Source organism: Prorops nasuta, unplaced genomic scaffold, assembly GCF_024137725.1.
Source record: "Prorops nasuta isolate Cenicafe-Biocafe unplaced genomic scaffold, Cenicafe_Pnas_1.2 PNAS00001, whole genome shotgun sequence".
Classification (NCBI taxonomy): domain Eukaryota; kingdom Metazoa; phylum Arthropoda; class Insecta; order Hymenoptera; family Bethylidae; genus Prorops; species Prorops nasuta.
This window is the reverse complement of record NW_027116798.1, coordinates 8,119,946-8,143,534: the sequence shown is the minus strand read 5'-3', so window position 1 is coordinate 8,143,534 and position 23,589 is coordinate 8,119,946. Positions and strand designations below refer to the sequence as shown.

Genomic DNA, 23,589 nt, shown 5'->3' with positions numbered 1-23,589 from the left:
CGTCTACCGAAATTACCTAGAAGTTGACGAGAACAAATTCCCTAGAAAGTCGATAATTTTAGTGTAGCGGTTTTTGTAAATATATATTGTAAATTGTGTATATTTTTATTTATTTAAATAAACAACTCATTTTGCCTATTACCTTGGCTTTGAATTTTATTCTAGAATAAGACCTTCCCTTCTGACCACAGGTTCGGAGCTCTCTTGGGACATTGTTTCGCACATTGAGCAAAAAATATTGAAAAATTTAGGTATGGAGTATGTGAATATTGAAAAATTTGGATGTCCTAAATTTAATGATCTTATAGAATTATATAATTTTCAACAAACAAAATGTAAATTACATTCTATAATGTACACTATAAAAAATACAAGAGTACATTGTCCATTCGAGGAAGTTCAAATATTTAGAAATTGGGTAATAGATAATAAGTAATAATTTAAAAAAATTTTGTTATAATTAAATTTCTAATTTTATATATGTATTTTTATTATTCATTAAAATTGTTTTACAAAATAAATTTTAAGATACATATTATTCTCTATCTTTGCATTTTTTATGTTTTTCTTTACTTTTAAAATGTCCCCATGGTAGTGTATTTATAAAATCATCCATTATAAAACGTTTATCATCGTATGGATTTAAAGCTATTTTTTCTTCTAAAATACTATACACTTTGTGCAGTTTAGAATTTATTCTACCTTGTAAACTTACTTTAATATCTTGATTGTATAGACAATCTAAATAATCTTGAAAACTAGTATTTCTTTTTACAACATTTGATGAAATTCCCTTAATTTTCTTTATGTCACATTTATCCAAAACTTGTATGGCATACATTTTTGATCTTAAACCAATAAATACTTTCATTATATATCCAATATTTTCATCTTTCATCAACACAGGCACTTTTTTATTAAACAATGTTATTTAATAAATATTATTTGTCGAATAATCACTGGTATCAAACATTGTTCTACAATTTCTTTTAATAGTTTCATAAATATCATAATGTTTGATCTCGTAAATCAAGCTATCAGTATCCATATATAAAATTTTAGCGCAATCATTAAAGCTCGTTTTCATATAATTATTGTGAAAATCGTAAAAAACAAATTTTTGAAATATCTAATATTGACATACCAACGTAAATGGGTTTATTAATCGTTACACATAATCTATTCATTTTAATCGCCATTAAGTTTTCATTAAAAATAGCTCTACTATGAAAATTAGGTTTTGAAATATATGAATTAGCACTGTAACGACCGTCCCATACAGTAAACAATTTTACATCCACATGATTTCGAACATTTTCCATATTTTTACCAAAAGCGGCATTATCCATTAATTTATATAAGTTTTTTTCAAAATCATTATTAGCTTTTACACGTAATTCCATGTTCAATTCAATGTAAACGCGTAACCATTCTTTTTGCTTAAATTGTAAAATACGATGTATTTTATCCAGTTGAAGACCATGTTTTAAGCATGTTTTCAACATTCTAATGTGTATAACGTATCTTTTCTTATCGTATAACGTTGTTAAAAGCTTCTTATGTTTACTATTTACCGGTGATAAATCATGAGTAGGACAAAATGGTAAATCTATATGAGAATTTTGAATACTTTGCGGATATTTTAAATCGACTTCTAATATATAACCTACTGTAGAATTTGTGTCTATGTTATTAACCCTTTAGCCTATAGCCACGAGTCTGACTCGTGGTAAAGAATTTGTGCCATAAGCGAAAACAACGAGTCTGACTCGTGGTAAAGACTTTGTGCCATAAGTGAAAACCACGAGTCTGACTCGTGGTAAAGAATTTGTTTCATAAACAAAAGCCACGAGTCTGACTCGTGGTGAGGAATTTGTGTATCCTATGCCACGCGTTATTATTAGACCGAACAGTTAGCGCAATCGAATGTTTTTCCTTTGATTGTAAGGTCAGTATTTTGTTTTTTATTTTCATTTGTTTCTGACGAAACTGGATGATTTCTTACTTTAGTTGCCCGTAAAGCTTCGTTGCTGTCAGACGTTTCAAATATAACTTCGTATAAAGAATTAAGAAACTCTTATACCCATCATGCCGAGAAGAAAGATATCTAATTGTGATGGTAGTCAAGAGAAGTGTGGCACTATTGCCGATTCTGATTCGACAGATCCTTTTCAATATGATAGTGAGGACAGTGATATTATTGTTCCTGTAACAAAACGTCCACGAAGAGTAATAATTGAAGATGATTCCGATGATGAAGACAGCAGTTATCAGCAATTACCAGCGCAATGGTTTTGGGAAGAAAAAAATAACAAGCCCAAAATCTGGAAGTATACACAAACACCTGGCATAACAGCAGCAATTCAAGACCAATTAGGTGGAAGTAAAAGAGAGTTAGACATTTTTAATATAATATTCGACAATGTGTTTTGGGATAATATTGTTCAGGAAACGAATCGATACGCAGAAAAAATAAAAAGCCATACACATACAAAAAGGATAATGGATGAAACTTGGATGCCGGTAAATCGCAATGAAATTAAAATATACTTTGCATTATGCATCATAATGGCTCAAGTAAAGAAACCGAAAATCCAGATGAACTGGTCTAAAAGAGCCATTATAGAAACACCCATATTCCGAAAATGTATGCCACTAAGAAGATTTTTACAAATCACTAGGTTTCTCCACTTTGCAAATAACGATACGGCTGACAACAGTGATAAATTACGTAAAGTGACACCTGTGATAAACTATTTTAATGAAAAATTTAAAGACGTATATGTAATGGAAGAAAATATCGCGATCGATGAATCACTGATGAAATTTAAGGGACGTATGTCTTCTAAACAATTCAATCCTTCAAAAAGGGCGAGGTTTGGAATTAAATTTTATAAACTCTGCGAGTCATCATCGGGTTACTGCTATAATTTTAAAATATATTCAGGAAACGATAAGACAAGTCTTGAATACAGTGCATCTGAAACTGTTGTGATGGAGTTATTGCAATCAGTACTAGATAAAGGACATAACTTATATATAGATAACTGGTATTCTTCGCCGAAATTGTTTCTAACTTTGGTTAGAAATGGAACAAACGTTCTTGGGACAGTACGTTCCAACAGAAAAAATATGCCGGGAGATTTTGGTAAAGCAAAATTGAAAAAAGGAGACTGTATAATAAGAAGTTGCAATGGCATACTAGCGGTGAAATGGAAAGATAGACGAGACGTCCATATACTTTCAACAAAGCACGAAAGTGCAGAAATGATTTCGCAAAACAGAAGTCATCTAAGCCCTATTTTGAAGCCAAAATGTGTTATAGATTATAATATGGGAATGATTGGTATTGATCGCCAGGATCAGGTATTAGCGAGTTTCCCTATTATGAGAAAATTCATGAAGGGGTACCGAAAAATCTTTTTTTACATGTGCGATATGGCCCTTTTGAATTCATATATTCTGTACAACAAAACCATTATGGGAAAGAAACAGAATTACACTGAGTACAGGCTTCGAATAGCTGAAGGAATATTACAAACCGTGCCATTACAAAATTATAATAGACCAGAACCAGTATCGAACGGGGATATACCAATGAGGCTACAGGCGCAAAATTGGGGTCACTTTCCGAAACATATTGATCCCACGCCATTGAAAAAAAATCCAACGAGAGCTTGCAAAGTCTGTACCAAACATAAGAAAAGATGTGAAACTACGTGGGAATGTAAGAACTGTCGCGTTGCGTTACATGTACCTCATTGTTTTGAAAGATATCATACAGTTGAAGACTATTAATTTTCATTATTCTAAATGTTATTGATTCATTATCTACTTTGAAATAATAAATTATTTTTGTCAACTGATCAATTGATTATGATTACTTCCTAGACGTCTTAAAATTACTATTTGTACCTAAACATTGTTTATTATTTCACAATTCCTTTCGTTGCATTGAAATATATATGTTACGAAAAGTATACACTTTGCGCCAGTTCGGGTACACGGCTGAACAGTTGAATGGCACGGCGCGCGAACGAATTTCTTGCGTATTATAGCTCGCGCAATTGGTAGATATCGTGTAGGCTAAGGGGTTAACATCAAAATTCTCACAATTATCAACCATTTGAATTCTGCATATGGTAATGCTTGTGACATTGCCCATCCATATAAATTATTAACATCAATATACATTAAATAAACATCATCCTTCATAGGATCATTAAGATCATGCATATACTTATTATTTGCCACAGAATGTCTCTTACAACATTGACTAATACCACCTCCTGTACCTCGCTCAATAAACATTACCTTATCAATATCTGTTAATAGTTCTTGTTTTATATTTGTAAACTTTAATATTGCATCCCAGGTAAAACTCGGGAGAGTAAAATAATAAGCAGGATATAATCCATAACTTGATAAACAATTCATTCGAAAAGTTTGAAATATATCGGCTAATAGAAGAACATCAGTTTTTAAATAGAGATCACTATATTCACCTAAATTTTTAATGTTAAAAATTTTCCATACTTTTTTTGCATGTTCATATTCCTCTAATGTTATATTACATAAACTTAATTCACTATAAAAATCTTCATATTTTGGTAATGTAGTATCTTCAAATTTATTCCAACTGTCAAGATAATCATATGGAAATAAACCTTTTTGCGTAACTAATTCAAACTCGATATTATTCATAAAATTTTCTCTCACAATTTTCATATCACTTTTACACAATGTTTGCGATAGTTTACTAAGCGATGTATTTAGGAATCTGTATGAATCAATAAATCGTATTTGCAACTTTTTTTGTTTTAATGAATCTTAACTGTTTTCATAATTCCAACATATCTTTCAGTGTTTAAAGCAATTACTTTAGTAATACCATTTAATAATAAAGTTACGTCTTCTATTAATGCGCATCATAATTACTTAAGTTATGAAAAACTATTGGTAAAATATGGGAATCACGATAATTTAAATTACATGTACTATGTGCCGCTCCTCTAAATATACCAGTTAAATGACAATGATCTTTTACCTTTTCATCATTTTCAAGAAAATCTTTCTCACATATATGACATTTTATTGTCTTAAAAAATACTAACTTTTCTATTTTAGTTAATTCATTCATAGAAATGTTTATATTAAATATACATTGTTCAATTATTTTTTTTAGCTGATTGACAAACCATTTCACACAATTAACTCCTCTATAAAATTGATATATACATGATTCTTTATTTAAATTTGAATGAAAATAATATCTAATACTGCATGGTATATGTTTTTGATATTTATACCGGTATTCATTTTACTGTTGTTCTCATTATCAATATTCTCAATTTTTTCTAAAATGCATTCAAAATCAGCATACATAATATACGGTAATTGAATTTTACAAAAAAATTTTTAATATATATCCATTTTTCATCTTCATGTGGTAGCTGTATCATACAATCGTTGTGTCTTTTACAATCCTTATAATGATGATTTAATTTCTCCTTTGATTGGAAATAATGTAGACATCTGTTAAAAAAAAAATATATATATATATATAATGTAAAATATGTATTGTTAATTTTTATAAGAAATATTTACCTGTTACAAATATATTTTTTGCGTCTATTCTTGCTTACTTGTTTAGATAGTAAACCTGATAAATTTTTAATCCAAACAAAATGAATATCTTTCCACACAAGTAAATCAATATGTTTTTTTCTCGTATGATTTTCATCATCATCATCATCATCATCGTCATCATCAAAATTTTTACATAAACGAAGTGGCAAATATTGTTTCTCATTTACGTCGTATATGAATACATTAATAGTTAAATTGTTATTTGTTTCAAATTTTTTAATTTGATTTAAAGTCATGGGCAATTTTATTCCTTCGCAATTCAAAACATCAAGATGAGGATAATCCTTAAAAGAACTGCAGTCATTGTTGTGTTTTGGATATAAAGCAGCCACAATAGCCGACATAAAACATTTATCATCGTTAGATTTAACATTCACAATTACTCGTTTCCTTCGTATTTCTAACGGAAGATTCATCCAATGTTCTCCTCTTAGTAATTTACACTTGTTAATATTTATTACTAAATTTAAAATTTTTGATAAGGCCCATCCACTGTCACGTTCTTGAAAGTCTTCCAGAGATGTTAAAATTGAACTCACAATGTTATGCATATACCATTTCCCCAAATCACTGGTATTCAATAAAATTTTATTTCTCGTTTGAAAACTTTTAACATCCAAACTAGATTTATTCATATTAGGTATAATAAACTCAGCATTAAAAATAGCATTTACCTTTATAGAATTATATTGTTCCAAATAATATTTAATTTTATCAATTACCATTTCTTTAATATCCAATAAAAATCTATGTGGATCTACGTGTAGGATATTTACTATTAAACCAGTAATAATTCTCTTTTCAAAAGCAGATTCTACATTTTCCCAACGGCAAACATTATTTAATGATGATTTTTTTATTTCACTACTACCACCACCAGACCAAAAATTATATAATAAAATTTTCTTATAACTTTTAAATTTTGTAATTTTCGCCAAAATATGTTGTTGTAATCCTATACTTATTGTATGCTTTTTTTCATCAACACTTTTCAAATATTCTACAAGATTTTCAATAAATTCATCACATTCTCTCATCCATTTTTGTTTTTCAATAACAGTATGAATTAATTTTAATTGTTCCGTAAGATTCTTCTCAATTCTCAATATAAAAGTATGTAAGTCGTCAGTCATTTTAACCGTTTCAATATTTGATCTTAGAACAGCAACCGTCGTAAAAAAACAGAAACTCGTATACGAATAAAGAAATATTTTACACATATATTCTTCTATATTAAGAAAAAATATTAGTGGAAGAATAGAATAAGTTATAAGTGGGAGAAATAAAAAGTAGGGAAAATATTAGGTATGCGGTTAGAAGTAGATTATATAACATACTTTGAAGCAATGTAATCGTGTGTGTCATTTATAGAGTTAAATGTTTTAATATATGGACTAATTTGATTTATTGATTCTTTCTCACCATCATTATTCTTATTATTTTTTCTTAATTTATATGAATAAAAACCAAACAAACTTTACATTAAATTTTTTAATTTTTCAACTACGGAAAATGTTGGACAATCTATTCCAAATAATGATAGATCAAATTTGTCAGTCTTTGTAATAATATTACGAAATTCATCGAATTCTCGATAATTACCATCCTGAATTATATCAATCTTACCGTATTTAAACTTAAATAGTGACATTTTACTGTTAAAATGGAAAATTGTTGGAAATACTTCATTCAGTACACCATAGCTTATATCCTTAAAAAGTCCGCAATTCTTGAATATTCTCACATCAAGAGACACGGTAGTGTCTCGACGGCAAGTACATAAAAGTAGAAAAAGTCATGCCTATACCGCCGTCGGGGCACTACTCTCTTATTCGCTATGTGCACACCTACACATTGGTAGTCAGGTAAGAATGTGTAGTGATGCATATGCATAATATCAGCGCTGACTGTCGGTAAATTTTGTCATTTTTGCCGGACTTTTTTTGTTTATGTATATTGCTACACATTCTTACCTGACTGCCAACGTGTAGGTGTGCACATAGCGAATACAGCTAGTTGAAGCGTCCCAATTTTCAAATCGATTTTTCTCCGCGAATAATCCATTGCCATTATTTAAGTAAAGCTTTTTTTAAAATGGTTTTGAAAAAGCTTTCATTTGCGCCTAAGAACATCAAAATCGGTTCACGCAATCCAGAGATCTCATACTCTGTTAGCTATATACACTGCAGGCCAAAAGTTTAGGACCACTTGGTAAAATTGTGAAAAAGACAAGCTCTCCTTTAAGTGCGTGTAGTTTGGCAACCCTAAGAGGTAGAACAATTTTAAGGATATCGTCGTGAACCTTATTAAATTCCGCATCCTACTGCATTAATTTGACCTAAGAAAATCTAATGGGTGTCTGTATTCAAGGAGAGAAACATGACAACATTTTCGACGTCTCTTTAATTATTGATATAAATTTTCAATTCTTTGCACCGCTCATAATAATTATCTGAGGCATTTGAAATTCAAGTAGGTGAAAGCTTGAATCTTTAGCTTTCATGCAAGTCCAAAAACGTTTATAAATTCTTATTAGGTCCGCAATTATTACATAATTAATGAAGCAGTGTTCAGCCAGCATTTTTCCCGTAAAACATCTGCTCGCTGAGCTCTTGAAGTAAATTCAGGTCTGTATAAATTATGGGTGCAAAAAGGGGGAATCACGTTTAACTTTTCTTTCATTTGATTAACAACTATTCTACGGTTTCAAATAAATCAATGAAAGTTTAAATACAATCCCACAAAAAACAGACTTCGCCTGTAAAAAAAGGCGGCAAGTACATAAACCATCTAGCATAAATAATATAGTAAAATTATCCAATTAAAAAAAGTGATGAAATCCAAATATTAGGCAAGTATATTTTTTCACCTTAGCAAAAGTTAAATTTTCGAAAAAAAAAAAGGAACAAAAAGTTACTTGCCGGGCCCGTAATGTCCATGAACAGTGGGAAATTGAATCGTGTGTGAGATTCAGCTATAGCGTAGTATAGTAAATTTCATGTTAAAATGCAGAGTGAAGTTAACCGAACCACATACGATTCTATTTCTCACTGTGCATGGACATTACGGCCTACGGGCCCGGCAAGTAACTTTTTTGTTCCTTTTTTTTCGAAAATTTAACTTTTGCTAAGGTGAAAAAATATACTTGCCTAATATTTGGATTTCATCACTTTTTTTAATCGGATAATTTTACTATATTATTTATGCTAGATGGTTTATGTACTTGCCGCCTTTTGTTAACAGGCGAAGTCTGTTTTTTGTGGGATAATTATTATCAACGATAACGAAGATAGTACCCATATTACTTAAATAGCTGCCTGAATTCCATCATATGGTACTTCGCTTCCAAAAAGTTGTTGATACGTTTCTGGATAGCCATTAATAAGTTTCAAAGATTTTGCATTAAAAACATAAACATAATTATTAGAATATACGGCAATCTCATCTAATGATACTTCATGTATAGCTTTAATTGATTTGAAGTCCGAGGGTAAAAATTGAAGCCAATTTTTAATTAATTGTGGATTTTTAAATTCTTTTGAATTCATGTCAAAAGACCAAAACCATTGTTTATAAATAACAAAAAGTCTTTTACTATGAATAAAATAGAGAAAATCACTCGCAGGTAATTGACAAATTGTGTTAAAATTTACAACATCTTCTTCATCTGATTGTGGTGTTTTATCCGAAGTAGGATTAATGGTGGTAAAAGTTTTCTTTCTTCGCGGTGTTACATCCCCATTTGTTGCTGTTGGAATCATTGGACTATTTTTTACTCCCTCGCCCGAATTATATAAATTATTAATATTATTTAAATCTACTGTATTAAAAGGGGATCCATTCGTAGTATTGTGGTGTTGAACATAAGGATGCATTATATGCCCAGATATATCATGATGTAAGCCTAAACTGTGTCCAACTTCATGCATTAAAATCCAATATAAACTATTGAAATGTGAATTGTATGGTCCTAAACCAAAAAACCATTGTTTTTTATCCATATATAAATGAATTTCTTTTCCTTGTTGTAGTTTATCAGGAAAAAATGCATGTCCCACAACCTGACCTCCTAATTTAGCATCACATTTTGTTGAATCATAAACAAAGTTATGATTAACACTTTGAAATGAAATAATTATATCTGCTTTACTTTTCTCTTGTACTTCTTTAAAAGTTAAATTTGTCGCAATTGACCATTGATTAAATACTTCATGTGCAGTTTCCAAATGAGGTATACTAGCTACATGAAAATACCACGACAATTCCTTTTTATACCATCTATTCTCTTCCAAATCATTATTTTGCGAAAAATCTCCTAATCCACATCGGGGCCTTTGCATGAGATCAATAATTTCTTCGGTCGTACTATCCTCGGCTAAGTTAAAGTTTTGCTTAAAAACTCTTAATCCATGTTTATAGATTTCATTATCCGCAGCATTCAATGTCAAACCATTGTTATTATTGAAATTTCCATCGTCAATATAACCATATTTTGTTAAATAATTTGAAATAAAAGTACTATTATTATTATTATCACAAAACACAACCCATAGAGAGAATATTGATATAACTGTGAATTTACGTAGGAAATTCATTTTAAGACACAACAGTAACACATGAGAGTAAATAATATACTAAAATCAGAGGAATAAATTTTTTTATTTTATACAATGCAAACGTGTAGGCGTTGTGTGTGTGTGTGTGATTTACGTCTAACACTGATTACACATTTGATGACCAAGACTGATGGGGCGAAAAGGGAGAAAAACCTTTAATCTGTAAAATAGAGAGAGAAAATGAAATAACAAAGAAACAAAATAAGTTAATTTAAAACATTTATACCATATTCTCTTAATACTTACTGTAAGTTTTAATTTGATACATCATATTTAAATACTCTTTCTTTTCTTCTCCCTCCTCTTCTTCTCCTCCCTCTCCTACAACTCTTTCGACTCCAAAAGTTCCATTGCCTTCTGTGTTTTAATTGTAATCATTCTTTTTGTTTAACAACCTTTTGTCTTGATACATGTGAAATTTAAAAGTTTTTCTCGTTAGATCTTCAAATTTGATATTCACTTGTTCATATTTTTCAAGTGTTTCACAGATTTCATCAAAGATCTCCGGATGATTTTCCAATATATTTCGACTTATTTTCAATGGTAGTCGAAGACATTCTACAGTGTTTAACATTAATTGTATTTGGTGGCCATACCTCGTTATAACCTTTGAAATTTTAGTTACCTGATATTCATGGTATAGTCGAATATTTGGTACAAATATGTTTCTCACTCTATTTACACTCAACGAAAACAAATCTTTCTTCCTTGGATTTCCACTCATTTTCTCTCTCTCTCTCTTCTTCAATAACATTGTTTTTTACTCTCTCTCTCTCTCTCTCTCTTATAAATAAATATCTAGACTTTTCAATTCACTCAATCGTTTATACGTCTAACTCAAAGTGAGTTATATCGACAACTGATGCATGCTTATGAAACTTGAATGGTTTTAAGGTGAGGGGAGTGTTTGAACCCATGATCCATACATAAAAATTTTGTGGTCAATATTATCATATTCTTTTTATCTCCCCCCACTCTCTCTTCTTTTTAAGAAAATATGGAGCTACATGTGTTTTGTTGTTAAAGACTATATCATTCCCGAGAATGATGAGTAGCTAACTCTCTCTTATCATAATTATTTTTTATTTTAAATTAAAAAGACCATTAAACAGGATGATAAAACCTACACACTATAGTAATTAATTAGTATTTAGATTATACTAAATGATTATACGCACGCGTGTCCTGTTTTAAACTTTTCAAGGATAAAAGGAGCTACACGTGTTTGAAGGATAATATTTATCTTTTCCCGACGATGGGTGGTTCTCTCTTATCATAATCATTTTATTTTTAAATAAAAAAACTAATAGACCGGCTGAAAAATCTACACGCAATAGAGAGAGAAAATTAATTATCATTAGATTGCACCAAATGATTATACGCACGCGTATCCTGTTTTAAACTTTTCAAGGATAAAAGGAGCTACACGTGTTTTGAAGGACAATATTTATCTTTTCCCGAGGATGAGTGGTTAACTCCCTTATCACAATCATTTTATTTTTAAATAAAAACCAATAGACCGGATGAAAAATCTACGCGCAATAGAGAGAGAAATTAATTATCATTAGATTGCACCAAATGATTATACGCACGCGTATCCTGTTTTAAACTTTTCAAGGATGGAAATGGTTAACCTTTATACATATCTCTCTCTCTCTCTCTCTCTCTGAAAACCACAAACAAGAGAGAGAAAGAAAGTGGAAAATCATACTTGCATCCTTAAACCACGTGTCAGCGGTGATAACCGATGATGCGCGCACGCTCTCACGCACGCACATGTGTCATTAGTATCTTTTAGAGTAACAGAGGCAGGAACAAAAACTCTACCTCGCTCATAGCAATATCAAAGCCCAAAATATCCAACTTTTTTTATACATACTTTTCAATATACCACCCTCTCACAGCCCGGGCTGCAGCGGGGGCTGGGGCCCTCGCGCACGCGCCACCCGCGCCGCCATCGCCACGCGCCTACAAAATTTACTATACTCGCCGGCAGGCGTCGCCACCAACTAAAATTCACTATACTCGCCGCCAGGCGGCGCCACCTACAAAAATGTACTATACTCACCGCCAGGCGGCGCCACTAACATCTAGGGGAAAAAGTACGTTCTGAAATTTACCCCCACTACATCTAGGGAAAAAGTTTGTTCAAAAATGCGTACACCCGATGCGGTGACATAGGTATACTACTCATATACGATACCGCGTAGTGGGGAAGTCTACAGTGCATGTGCCGCAACCCCGGTCTGCACTGTACAGCGTGCGGAGTATAGCGGGCTCGGAGTATGCCTCCCTACCAGAGTTGCCAAGTGTAGTACTTTCGGTACTACCGTAGTACCAAAAAGCGACATATCCTATAGCGTAGTACTATTTTAGGTACTACGCTATAGTCGCTGCTAATACTACTGGTCGGCGGAAATACGTCAGAGGGTAGAGACTGTAAAGGGGCCGCAATATAGATATTTCTAATTACTATATGAAAAATGGCAGCACATAATATGTCAAAATACATTATGCATGGTCCGTAAGCCAAAACAAATGTTAGTATTATTGTATCATACCACAATAAAGTATTGTAAAGAAATAAAGAGTAAGTGACAGCTATGATCTATCTGACAGCTGATGTACTTATGGTATAAGTGAATAAATAAAATAAAAATGCTTTTCCTAAATTGATTTTTCATTTTTATAAAATGGTCAAATGTAGCCATTAATTAATTAGATTTGGTAATATATAGAAAAAATGCGTTTTATTATAACAAATGAGTTAAGGTAAAATAAACTCAATGTTTTTATATTAATCTGTTAAGAAATGCATTTTTTTATATATTATTGAGTCCAATAAGTTAATGGTTGTTAAAAAAAAATTCCTTGTAATGACAAGAAAAAATGAAAAAATTTTAAACTTCACCAAGGCTCGAACCCGAGCCCACCGAATGACAGACCGCAACCTTACCACCTGCGCTACAGCGCTCACTTGATGTACGAAGAGCAAAACAGCCTTTTAAAGACTGACTACAATTCTTTCATTAATTCGTCATAAATGATGAAGAATTAGATGTAATATTAAATACATTTATCTACATAGCATTATTGTACTAAGTTTACTGTTTTTAATTTGAAGCATACATTTTGCATGAAGATATGATAATTTAAGGGTAACCATTCAGTACTCTAAATACATTAAACTATTCATATGCTATCTATCATAAATTATACCATTACACGTGTAACATATATTATAATATTATTTAATTAATTTATGACAATGGAGCATATGAACAGCTTAATGTATTTAGAGTACTGAATGGTTACCCTTAAACTATCGTATCTGTATGCAAAATGTATGCTTCAAATTAAAAACATAAGAAATTTAGTGCAATAATGATGTGTATATAAATGTATTTATTATTACAGCCAATTCTTGATCGTTTATGACGAGTTAATGAAAGAATTGTATTCAGTCTTTAAAAGGCTGTTTTGCTCTTGGTATAACAAGCGAGCGCTGTAGCGCAGGCGGTAAGGTTTCCGTTAGTCATGCGGTGGGCTCGGGTTCGAGTCTTGGTGAAGTTTAAAATTTTTTCATTTTTTCTTGTCATTACAAGGAATTTTTTTTTAATAACCATTAACTTATTGGACTCAATAATAAATAAAAAATGCATTTGTTAACAGATTAATATAAAAGCATTGAGTTTATTTTACCTCAACTCATTTGTTATAATAAAACGCATTATTTGTATTTATTACCAAATCTAATTAATTAATGGCTACATTTGACCATTTTATAAAAATTAAAAATCAATTTAGGAAAAGCATTTTTATTTTATTTATTCACTTATACCATAAGTACCTCAGCTGTCAGATAGATAAAAGCAGTCACTACTCCTTATTTCTTTATTACACTTTATTTTTTCGTATACTAACATTTGTCTTTGTTCACGCCGTTCACGGTGACAGGCTGTGCATATAATATATATAATTTTTGATATATTACGTTCTGCATTTAAGTTGGCGACTGACGTATTTCCGCTGGCAGTATACTTTGTGCAGTCTGCATTCCTTATATCAAAATTCACTTACTATAGAGCGTAGTACTATTCAAGATAGCGGACTTGGCAACGCTGCTTCCTACCCGCCATACTGGCCGCTCGGAGCGTCACTGTCGCCGTCTCCGGGCCTGGGATGGGTATAAAAGGCCGAGCCCGAGCCGAGCAGAGGGGCCCGTCCCGTATCCAGGAGCTCTCCGGATACTAGTCCTATCCCGATCACGCAGGAGTTCTCCGCGTACTCCTATCACCGCTCAGGAGTTCTCCGAGCAGTCATGGTGCAGGAGTTCTCCACACCGTCCGAACACCGCCTCGCCGTACTAACGCCGTGTCCAAGAGTTCTCCGGACCGCCGGCATTTATTTTCAGGTTATGGCATAAGGCGCCATCTTGCCGTCTACCGAGGGCCCCTCCGTGTGGCCGTAGACCGTCGCGCCGCATACCGTTGTATTCCGTGGTCCCTCCGTGTGGCCACCGACCGTCGCACAGTGGGCCGATACTGGGATTTATGGGACATAGAAATTTTCAATTAAATAAATTCGCTAAATGTGACTAGAATTATGAAATAATTATTAGCGGTAATAAGTTTAAATTTAATATCATATGTATGTTTATTATTTAATACAGTTTAAAATAATGACTCATTTTTACATAAATATAAGTTAACAATTCAACATATCTCGAAAGTCTTGAACGATCCTGCTTTATAATGTTTCTTAAACTAGACAACAAACAATTTATGAACAAAATATATTAGGTTCTGATGCTAATAAGTGCCCGTTTTTCTTACATTGGTGACAAATATTTCAACAAAATTAAAACAACTTATGTATGTGAAATTATTCTTTATATAAAAAATAAATGTCTTAACTTATTTTTTAATAAATGTAAGAAAAACGGGTACTTGTTGGCATCAGAAACTAATATATTTTGTTCATAAATTGTTTGTAGTCGTGTTTAAGAAATATTATAAAGCAGGATCGTTCAAGACTTTCAAGATATGTTGAATCGTTAACTTATGTTTATGTAAAAATGAGTCATTTTTTTAACCTGTACTAAATAATAAACATACATATGATACTAGAGTTAAACTTATTACCGCTAATAATTATTTCATAATTCTAGTCAAGCTTAGCGAATTTATTTAATTGCAAATTTCTATGTCCCATAAAACCCAGTATCGGCCCACTGTACGTCGCGTCGCCTACCGTAGCCCCGCCGTGAGGCTACCGACCGACGCGCCACCCGCGGGCGAATATATAAGACCCGCACCGTAGTAAGTAAGTACACACCTGCAGTGGCAGACCACGCACACGCACAGGAATAGGCTAAGTAGTTGTATAAGCTTTGTAATATGCCGTGTACATATTTCTTAGTATATAATAAACTGCATTTATAACCGAACATTGAGCTTGTCAATATTATTTTAATCCGTCTCAGTCCAAAAGATCCGGACGGTTTACGGTGACTAAAACTCGCTAGAAAAACATGTTGCAGTACTTAAGGATGTTCTAACCCAAAGGTACTATTCACACCGGCGAATGGCTTAACGCGTATAGTGAAGTTGTTGATGCAACTTAAGCTTCTTGTAATAATAAGGGCAACATGGGAAGATGAACACATGTTTTTCGATCTTTATATTGTACTACTTATCCTATTAATTTTCGCATCCACAATTAAAACATATAATTTAAAATGTAGATATACAAATTTAAGTACAATAATAATTTGAAAATATATATTCTCCCTCATTACTAGTAAATATATGCGCCGCAGTTGCGCGCGCATATGCGACGCTGCCATATTTATTGTCTTTCACGTTTATCGTGTTACAATAAAACTTTGAATTACATTTTCTTGGCAAAGGTAAGTGTCATATTTTTCATATTTTTTTATGTGCTGTTAACAAGTATAATCCGTAAGGCATTTATTTTTTAACAAAATCTAAAGATCCGTTTATCTAATATTAGTAAAAATATTGTCTTTTTAGCAGAATCTCCTATATGTTCCATAGTAAAAGTGATAACATTGATATTGAATTTATGTAGCTAGAAACGTGTCATCAATCTCAGATTTGACTACCCTGTCAATATTGTTATATTTAACCCATTTCAATTAAAATTTAAACAATCTTATGAAAATCATTTTGGGGTAGAACATCATTAAGGTTGAACTGGAGTGTGATTCATTTTTATTATTGTGGCAATATTGACCATATGTTTTCATTGTTCTATGCATACACCTACCAACTGCTAACGACGAAAAATCTTACTAAATTAATACACTTTTTTCACGAATTATATAATAGCTTAATATTTAATTGAATTTGTTATATGTTATCCGTTTTTATGCATTACATGAATAAATAAATTTCTTTAATTTTAACTTTATATAAATTGACAAAAGTAGGCATGAGATTTGGCAACACAGCTTTACTGTCTTCCTTCAACTTATTAGCCGTAGCGTTTCTCTTTTATTCTTATTTCTAAAGTTGTAATAGCGAGCGAATTATGAACTCTGATGAAAAATTTTAAGCAATTTACTTGTAATTCATCAAATCGATGAAAATAAAATAGGTTGAATAGAAAATAACTTCAACAGATCTTGTAAAAAATGATCTAGCTCCTTTTGTTTAAATCGTATCTAAAGAAATTGTAAAAAAAATTATTGATGCCGGTTTGACAATGAATGATTTGAAAAAAATGTATATGAATAACGGTCATCAAGTTATTGCTGATTTGTTTTCAGAAAAAAAATGGAAAGGTGCGCGTTAGCAAATCGTTAAAATTTATTAGAAAAGTAGTAAATCCTTTAGAAAAATTAGTAGATTAATATATTATTATGTTATAATAAGTCTGTTTATATTAAAACTTATTTAAACTTTTGTTTAATTAATGTTATCATCACTAATAAATTAAAAAGTTTTTTTTTCAACATGACAAACAATTTTGTATATAATCCTTTGTTGCCTATATAACTTTATTAATCATGTCACCCGCAAAGACAATTGACTGCTTACAAGTGGAAAAAATACGTGTTTTCATATCGCGCGTTTATACTCAGTGATCAGCGGTGTTACCATATTTTCCATATGCAATTGTGAAAATCAGCGTCTTTATGACTTTAACTCTAAAAAAACTGTTTTCCCTACGATAGAATCCTTCTGAAGTTTTTTGCATACAATTTAGAAATTCTTATTTTATTTTATTCTTGTTTTTGAATTAAATCTTTTTATTACAAATTTCTTTTCTATCAGAAATAAGAGTGATGGTTGAAGCGTTTCCATAAGAATCTATGTGTATTTTCAGTCACCTTTGAGAAATAATTACTCGAATTCTAGCGAACAGATCTTGCTTAAATTTAACTCGGCATAACAAAATAGTATGAAAAATACATATTCAAATTTTTATTTAATTCTCTTTATTCAATCCTCCCTCCAGTTTAACCTTAACGTGCAGACTTGGGAAATGCGCATACGCGAGGGTGGGGACCAACGTTGCTAACTCCGCTATTTTGATTATACTGCACTGTACAATGACCGCCACTAATGGCCTGCAAGATTTTTTTGATGCGTTTAGGAACCTTATCGCCCCATGGATTTTTCCCCGCCTATAGCAGCTTCTACATTGAGTGACTGGAAAGAGTTTAGGTGTGTATGATAGGCTATCCTTTTTTAAATGCCTTAAAGAGAAAGAGAGAGCCTTATACCGCGTTCAACGTGGTTTCTCCAGGCATTCGTTTTTTATTTTCCTATCTCGGACGTTGCCATTGCTCTTCTCTCTCTAACTCACGGATTTCTATCTGCGTCTTTGTCTAAAATAATTATACGCCACTGGGTGATTTTTTGGTGAGTCTATACCACTGGACCTATCTGTGAGACTTGTAAGAGAAGTGAAAAGTGCAGAAATGTCAGTCTGACAGCGCGGATTTCTAATCAAACACGAGTGTTAGTATAAATTGTTAAAGAGTTTTAATTTGTTGGAAAATATTAATCAGTTATAGTGAAGTTATAAAATTTTTAATGACTTTTCTGGATTATCGAAGAAAACAGGTATAATAAATTTTGTATATTTCTAAAAACTTACATTACGTATTAAAGAAAAATGTAATATAATTCTTGTCAAAATTAACTTAATATATAAAAATGTATCAAACAAATAGATTCATGAATTTATATAAGAAATACATAATAAAAAATATTATTATAATATTTTAAATAAAACGCAACTCCTTGCATATCTATTATCATATATAATTAAATGATAAAATTAGTGCTAATTATAATGTCTCTTTTTCTTAGATGTAAAGGTTCTACGGAAGGTCCTACCAAAAGTAAAGTGTATACGTTATGCTGATTTCAACCAGAGGAATTAAGCAACGCTAAGGAATGGAACACCGAAGCAGATAGTGTACGCAGCATGCTCTCTACATCTATAATAAGCCAACCTGTTTTCTTAGATAAGTAATATTATTGATAATCATATATAAAATGTATTTAAACATGATCCTTTGTGGTTTCTCTTATATTTCGAAGGTCAAATTTTCTAACAAAGCTGATGAGCTACATCCAATTGATGAATAAAAATGAGGCCAGGCTATGTGTCAATTCTGCTGCTTCGAATTTGGAATCTCCATGCAGAAACGAAATAGGAAATATTAAAAACAGATTTTTTATTTAGGTATTATTTAAATATGATTTAAATGTATCAATATAGCAATTAATGGTAGTAATTTTTCAAACTTGTTTTATCTAAACTTATTTTCTTTGCTGTTTTAGGTCCAGTAAATATTAATAGATTTGAATGTCAGTATTTGGTTTGAATAACTGTCCTGCATTTTAAATGAAGATGGAAGAAAATCTTATATATAGAATATAGAGTACAGGATAATGAATTAATCTTTCAAAATACTTTTCTTTATTTAGATTACGTTTATATATTATACTGTGAATTATATAAGATAAATCATAATGGGTGTATACACTTTATACGCGAAGGCACATAATATATTCCTTTTATTTGTACAAGTAACAGTATTTATAAAATAATTAAGGCTCGCGAATGGAGTCATTTTAAAAAGCTAATATATATTTAAACATACTCAGGAATAATTTTTTACTGTTCTTGATATCCTTCCAGGTTTAATGCTTGCGTTAAATTTCTAGCTGCCACTAATCTGAAAATATCTGCCTTCTCCTCGAATTTTATTTAAATGATTACCATTTAGCAATATGCAGCGTAAAGTTAAAAAATATCGTTAGACGAAAGAAGAACGTCTTCTGCCTTCAATAATAGTATTTCATCAATCAAAAGAATCGGCCAAAAACTATGAAAACCAAACGTAAAGCTTAGTATTCGTATTACATATACAAATTGGTCAACAACATCAGTTATATATAAATATACGTCATATGCCCCCCTCCACTCTTTCCAGTCACTCAATGTAGAAACTGGTCCAGGCGGGGAAAAATCCATGGGAAGGTATGGTTCCTAAACGCATCAAAAAAATCTTGCAGGCCATTAATGGCGGTCATTGTACAATGACCGGCAGAAATGGCGTCCTTTGATGCGTTTAAGAACCGCGTTTTAGTATCCTTCACTGTATACTCTATTCTGCTAGGCGGAGATAGGGGAATGGAACGCGATAACTATATATAGTAGTTCGTCTATCTCGCTCTAAATGCGTGAGTGCGAGAGAGAGAGAGAGAGAGAGAGCTTTATACGGCATAGCAGGGCAAGCCAGGCGTCCCAAGGCTTATTTCTATATAGGGTCTTTTCCTAACAGCGGAGCATAGGAGATTCGTGTTAGTTGACTATAGTACTCGGAATGATCGAATCTGAGAGCGCTGATTGGTCAATATTACGTAGTACCAACAGATAATAAGCCGTTAACAATAGTTGGATAAAAAAAATGAGATTCATCCGCCATATTGGTGTGGAGAATGTTTACATGCTGATCGTAGCAGAAAGAGGTGTAAAATGGAAAAATGTCAAATGTTGTCGATACTAAAGTAAAAATTGAATACTTTGAATGAAAATGAAGAATATTCGTACTTTCCATTCATTATTTTCAATTTTTACTTTAGTAACCTTACCATTTGACATTTCTCCATTTTACACCTCTTTCTGCTAGGATTAGCATGTAAACATTCTCCACACCAATATGGCGGATTCATCTAATTTTTTGTATCCAACTATTGGTAACGGCCTATTATATGTTGGTACTACGCAATATTGACCAATCAGCGCTCTCAGATTCGATCATTCCGAGTGCTATAGTCAACTAACACGAATCTCCTATGCTCCGCTGTTAGGAACAGACCCTGTATGTGCCATTGCCTATGGCTATCTCTCTCGCTCGGTAAGAATCATCCGTCCGTCCTTGTTTAGGTCAGTTCTACGCCAATGGATACTCTGTAAAGAAGATTCTTTCAGGCGACACCATTGAAGACTGCGATTACAGCGGGGATTTTAAAATAATGTGCACCTGCCACTGTCAAACTTCAAATATGAAAAATTATTGTCACTTACAGCGTTTGGTGCAATTAACATTATAAGTCTGGATTATTATATGATATTTTGTAATTCATATATATATATATATATCACAGAATATCATATAATAATCCAGACTTATAATGTTAATTGCACTAAACGCTGTAAGTGACAATAATTTTTCATATTGAAGTTTGACAGTGACAGGTGCACATTATTTTAAAATCCCCGCTGTAATCGCAGTCTTCAATGGTGTCACCTGAGAGAATCTTCTTTAGAGAGTATCTATTGGCGTAGAACTGACCTAAACAAGGACGGACGAATGATTCTTACCGAGCGAGAGAGATAGCCATAAGCAATGGCACATATAGAAATAAGCCTTGGGATGCCTGGCTTGCCCTGCTATACCGTATAAAGCTCTCTCTCTCTCTCTCGCACTCACGCATTTAGAGCGAGATAGATGAACTACTATAGTTATCGCGTTCCATTCCCCTATCTCCGCCTAGCAGAATAGAGTATACAGTGAAGGATCCTAAAACGCGGTTCCTAAACGCATCAAGGGACGCCATTTCTGCCGGTCATTGTACAATGACCGCCATTAATGGCCTGCAAGATTTTTTTGATGCGTTTAGGAACCATACCTTCCCATGGATTTTTCCCCGCCTGGACCAGTTTCTACATTGAGTGACTGGAAAGAGTGGAGGGGGGCATATGACGTATATTTATATATAACTGATGTTGTTGACCAATTTGTATATGTAATACGAATACTAAGCTTTACGTTTGGTTTTCATAGTTTTTGGCCGATTCTTTTGATTGATGAAATACTATTATTGAAGGCAGAAGACGTTCTTCTTTCGTCTAACGATATTTTTTAACTTTACGCTGCATATTGCTAAATGGTAATCATTTAAATAAAATTCGAGGAGAAGGCAGATATTTTCAGATTAGTGGCAGCTAGAAATTTAACGCAAGCATTAAACCTGGAAGGATATCAAGAACAGTAAAAAATTATTCCTGAGTATGTTTAAATATATATTAGCTTTTTAAAATGACTCCATTCGCGAGCCTTAATTATTTTATAAATACTGTTACTTGTACAAATAAAAGGAATATATTATGTGCCTTCGCGTATAAAGTGTATACACCCATTATGATTTATCTTATATAATTCACAGTATAATATATAAACGTAATCTAAATAAAGAAAAGTATTTTGAAAGATTAATTCATTATCCTGTACTCTATATTCTATATATAAGATTTTCTTCCATCTTCATTTAAAATGCAGGACAGTTATTCAAACCAAATACTGACATTCAAATCTATTAATATTTACTGGACCTAAAACAGCAAAGAAAATAAGTTTAGATAAAACAAGTTTGAAAAATTACTACCATTAATTGCTATATTGATACATTTAAATCATATTTAAATAATACCTAAATAAAAAATCTGTTTTTAATATTTCCTATTTCGTTTCTGCATGGAGATTCCAAATTCGAAGCAGCAGAATTGACACATAGCCTGGCCTCATTTTTATTCATCAATTGGATGTAGCTCATCAGCTTTGTTAGAAAATTTGACCTTCGAAATATAAGAGAAACCACAAAGGATCATGTTTAAATACATTTTATATATGATTATCAATAATATTACTTATCTAAGAAAACAGGTTGGCTTATTATAGATGTAGAGAGCATGCTGCGTACACTATCTGCTTCGGTGTTCCATTCCTTAGCGTTGCTTAATTCCTCTGGTTGAAATCAGCATAACGTATACACTTTACTTTTGGTAGGACCTTCCGTAGAACCTTTACATCTAAGAAAAAGAGATATTATAATTAGCACTAATTTTATCATTTAATTATATATGATAATAGATATGCAAGGAGTTGCGTTTTATTTAAAATATTATAATAATATTTTTTATTATGTATTTCTTATATAAATTCATGAATCTATTTGTTTGATACATTTTTATATATTAAGTTAATTTTGACAAGAATTATATTACATTTTTCTTTAATACGTAATGTAAGTTTTTAGAAATATACAAAATTTATTATACCTGTTTTCTTCGATAATCCAGAAAAGTCATTAAAAATTTTATAACTTCACTATAACTGATTAATATTTTCCAACAAATTAAAACTCTTTAACAATTTATACTAACACTCGTGTTGGATTAGAAATCCGCGCTGTCAGACTGACATTTCTGCACTTTTCACTAGTCTTACAAGTCTCACAGATAGGTCCAGTGGTATAGACTCACCAAAAAATCACCCAGTGGCGTATAATTATTTTAGACAAAGACGCAGATAGAAATCCGTGAGTTAGAGAGAGAAGAGCAATGGCAACGTCCGAGATAGGAAAATAAAAAACGAATGCCTGGAGAAACCACGTTGAACGCGGTATAAGGCTCTCTCTTTCTCTTTAAGGCATTTAAAAAAGGATAGCCTATCATACACACCTATACTCTTTCCAGTCACTCAATGTAGAAGCTGCTATAGGCGGGGAAAAATCCATGGGGCGATAAGGTTCCTAAACGCATCAAAAAAATCTTGCAGGCCATTAGTGGCGGTCATTGTACAATGATGTATCCCTTCCCTTCAAATGTTCTATACTGTTGCTGGATAGCGGCTAACTTCATTTTCGTTGCTAAAAGCTTGATTCTGGCATCACTGGCATCATTGTATAGCGTAGTGTAATCAAAATGGCGTAGCTGGCAACGCTGGTGGGGACTCATCCGTGTGATGTCATATTGTAGGTAGGCAAGGAATCCA

General features: G+C 32.1%; 4 protein-coding genes across 4 annotated transcripts in view; 1 reads left to right on the top strand and 3 right to left on the bottom strand.

Annotated features, from left to right (window-relative positions):
• Window positions 1-23,589, bottom strand: part of LOC136774330 (diacylglycerol kinase theta) — a 2,104,019-nt gene that overhangs the window by 81,309 nt on the left and 1,999,121 nt on the right. The window lies entirely within an intron of this gene.
• Window positions 536-2,087, bottom strand: LOC136780160 (uncharacterized). Its single transcript, XM_066738371.1, has 3 exons — window positions 2,084-2,087; window positions 1,145-1,609; window positions 536-909 (listed from the first exon to the last, which is right to left on the bottom strand). Exons 1-3 carry the CDS (start codon window positions 2,085-2,087, stop codon window positions 536-538), a joined length of 843 nt encoding a protein of 280 aa, XP_066594468.1.
• LOC136780099 (piggyBac transposable element-derived protein 4-like) lies at window positions 2,089-3,798 on the top strand. Its single transcript, XM_066738242.1, has one exon. It carries the CDS (start codon window positions 2,089-2,091, stop codon window positions 3,796-3,798), a length of 1,710 nt encoding a protein of 569 aa, XP_066594339.1.
• On the bottom strand, window positions 8,955-10,244 carry LOC136780039 (matrix metalloproteinase-24-like). Its single transcript, XM_066738113.1, has one exon. The coding sequence runs from the start codon at window positions 10,242-10,244 to the stop codon at window positions 8,955-8,957; it is 1,290 nt and encodes a 429-aa protein (XP_066594210.1).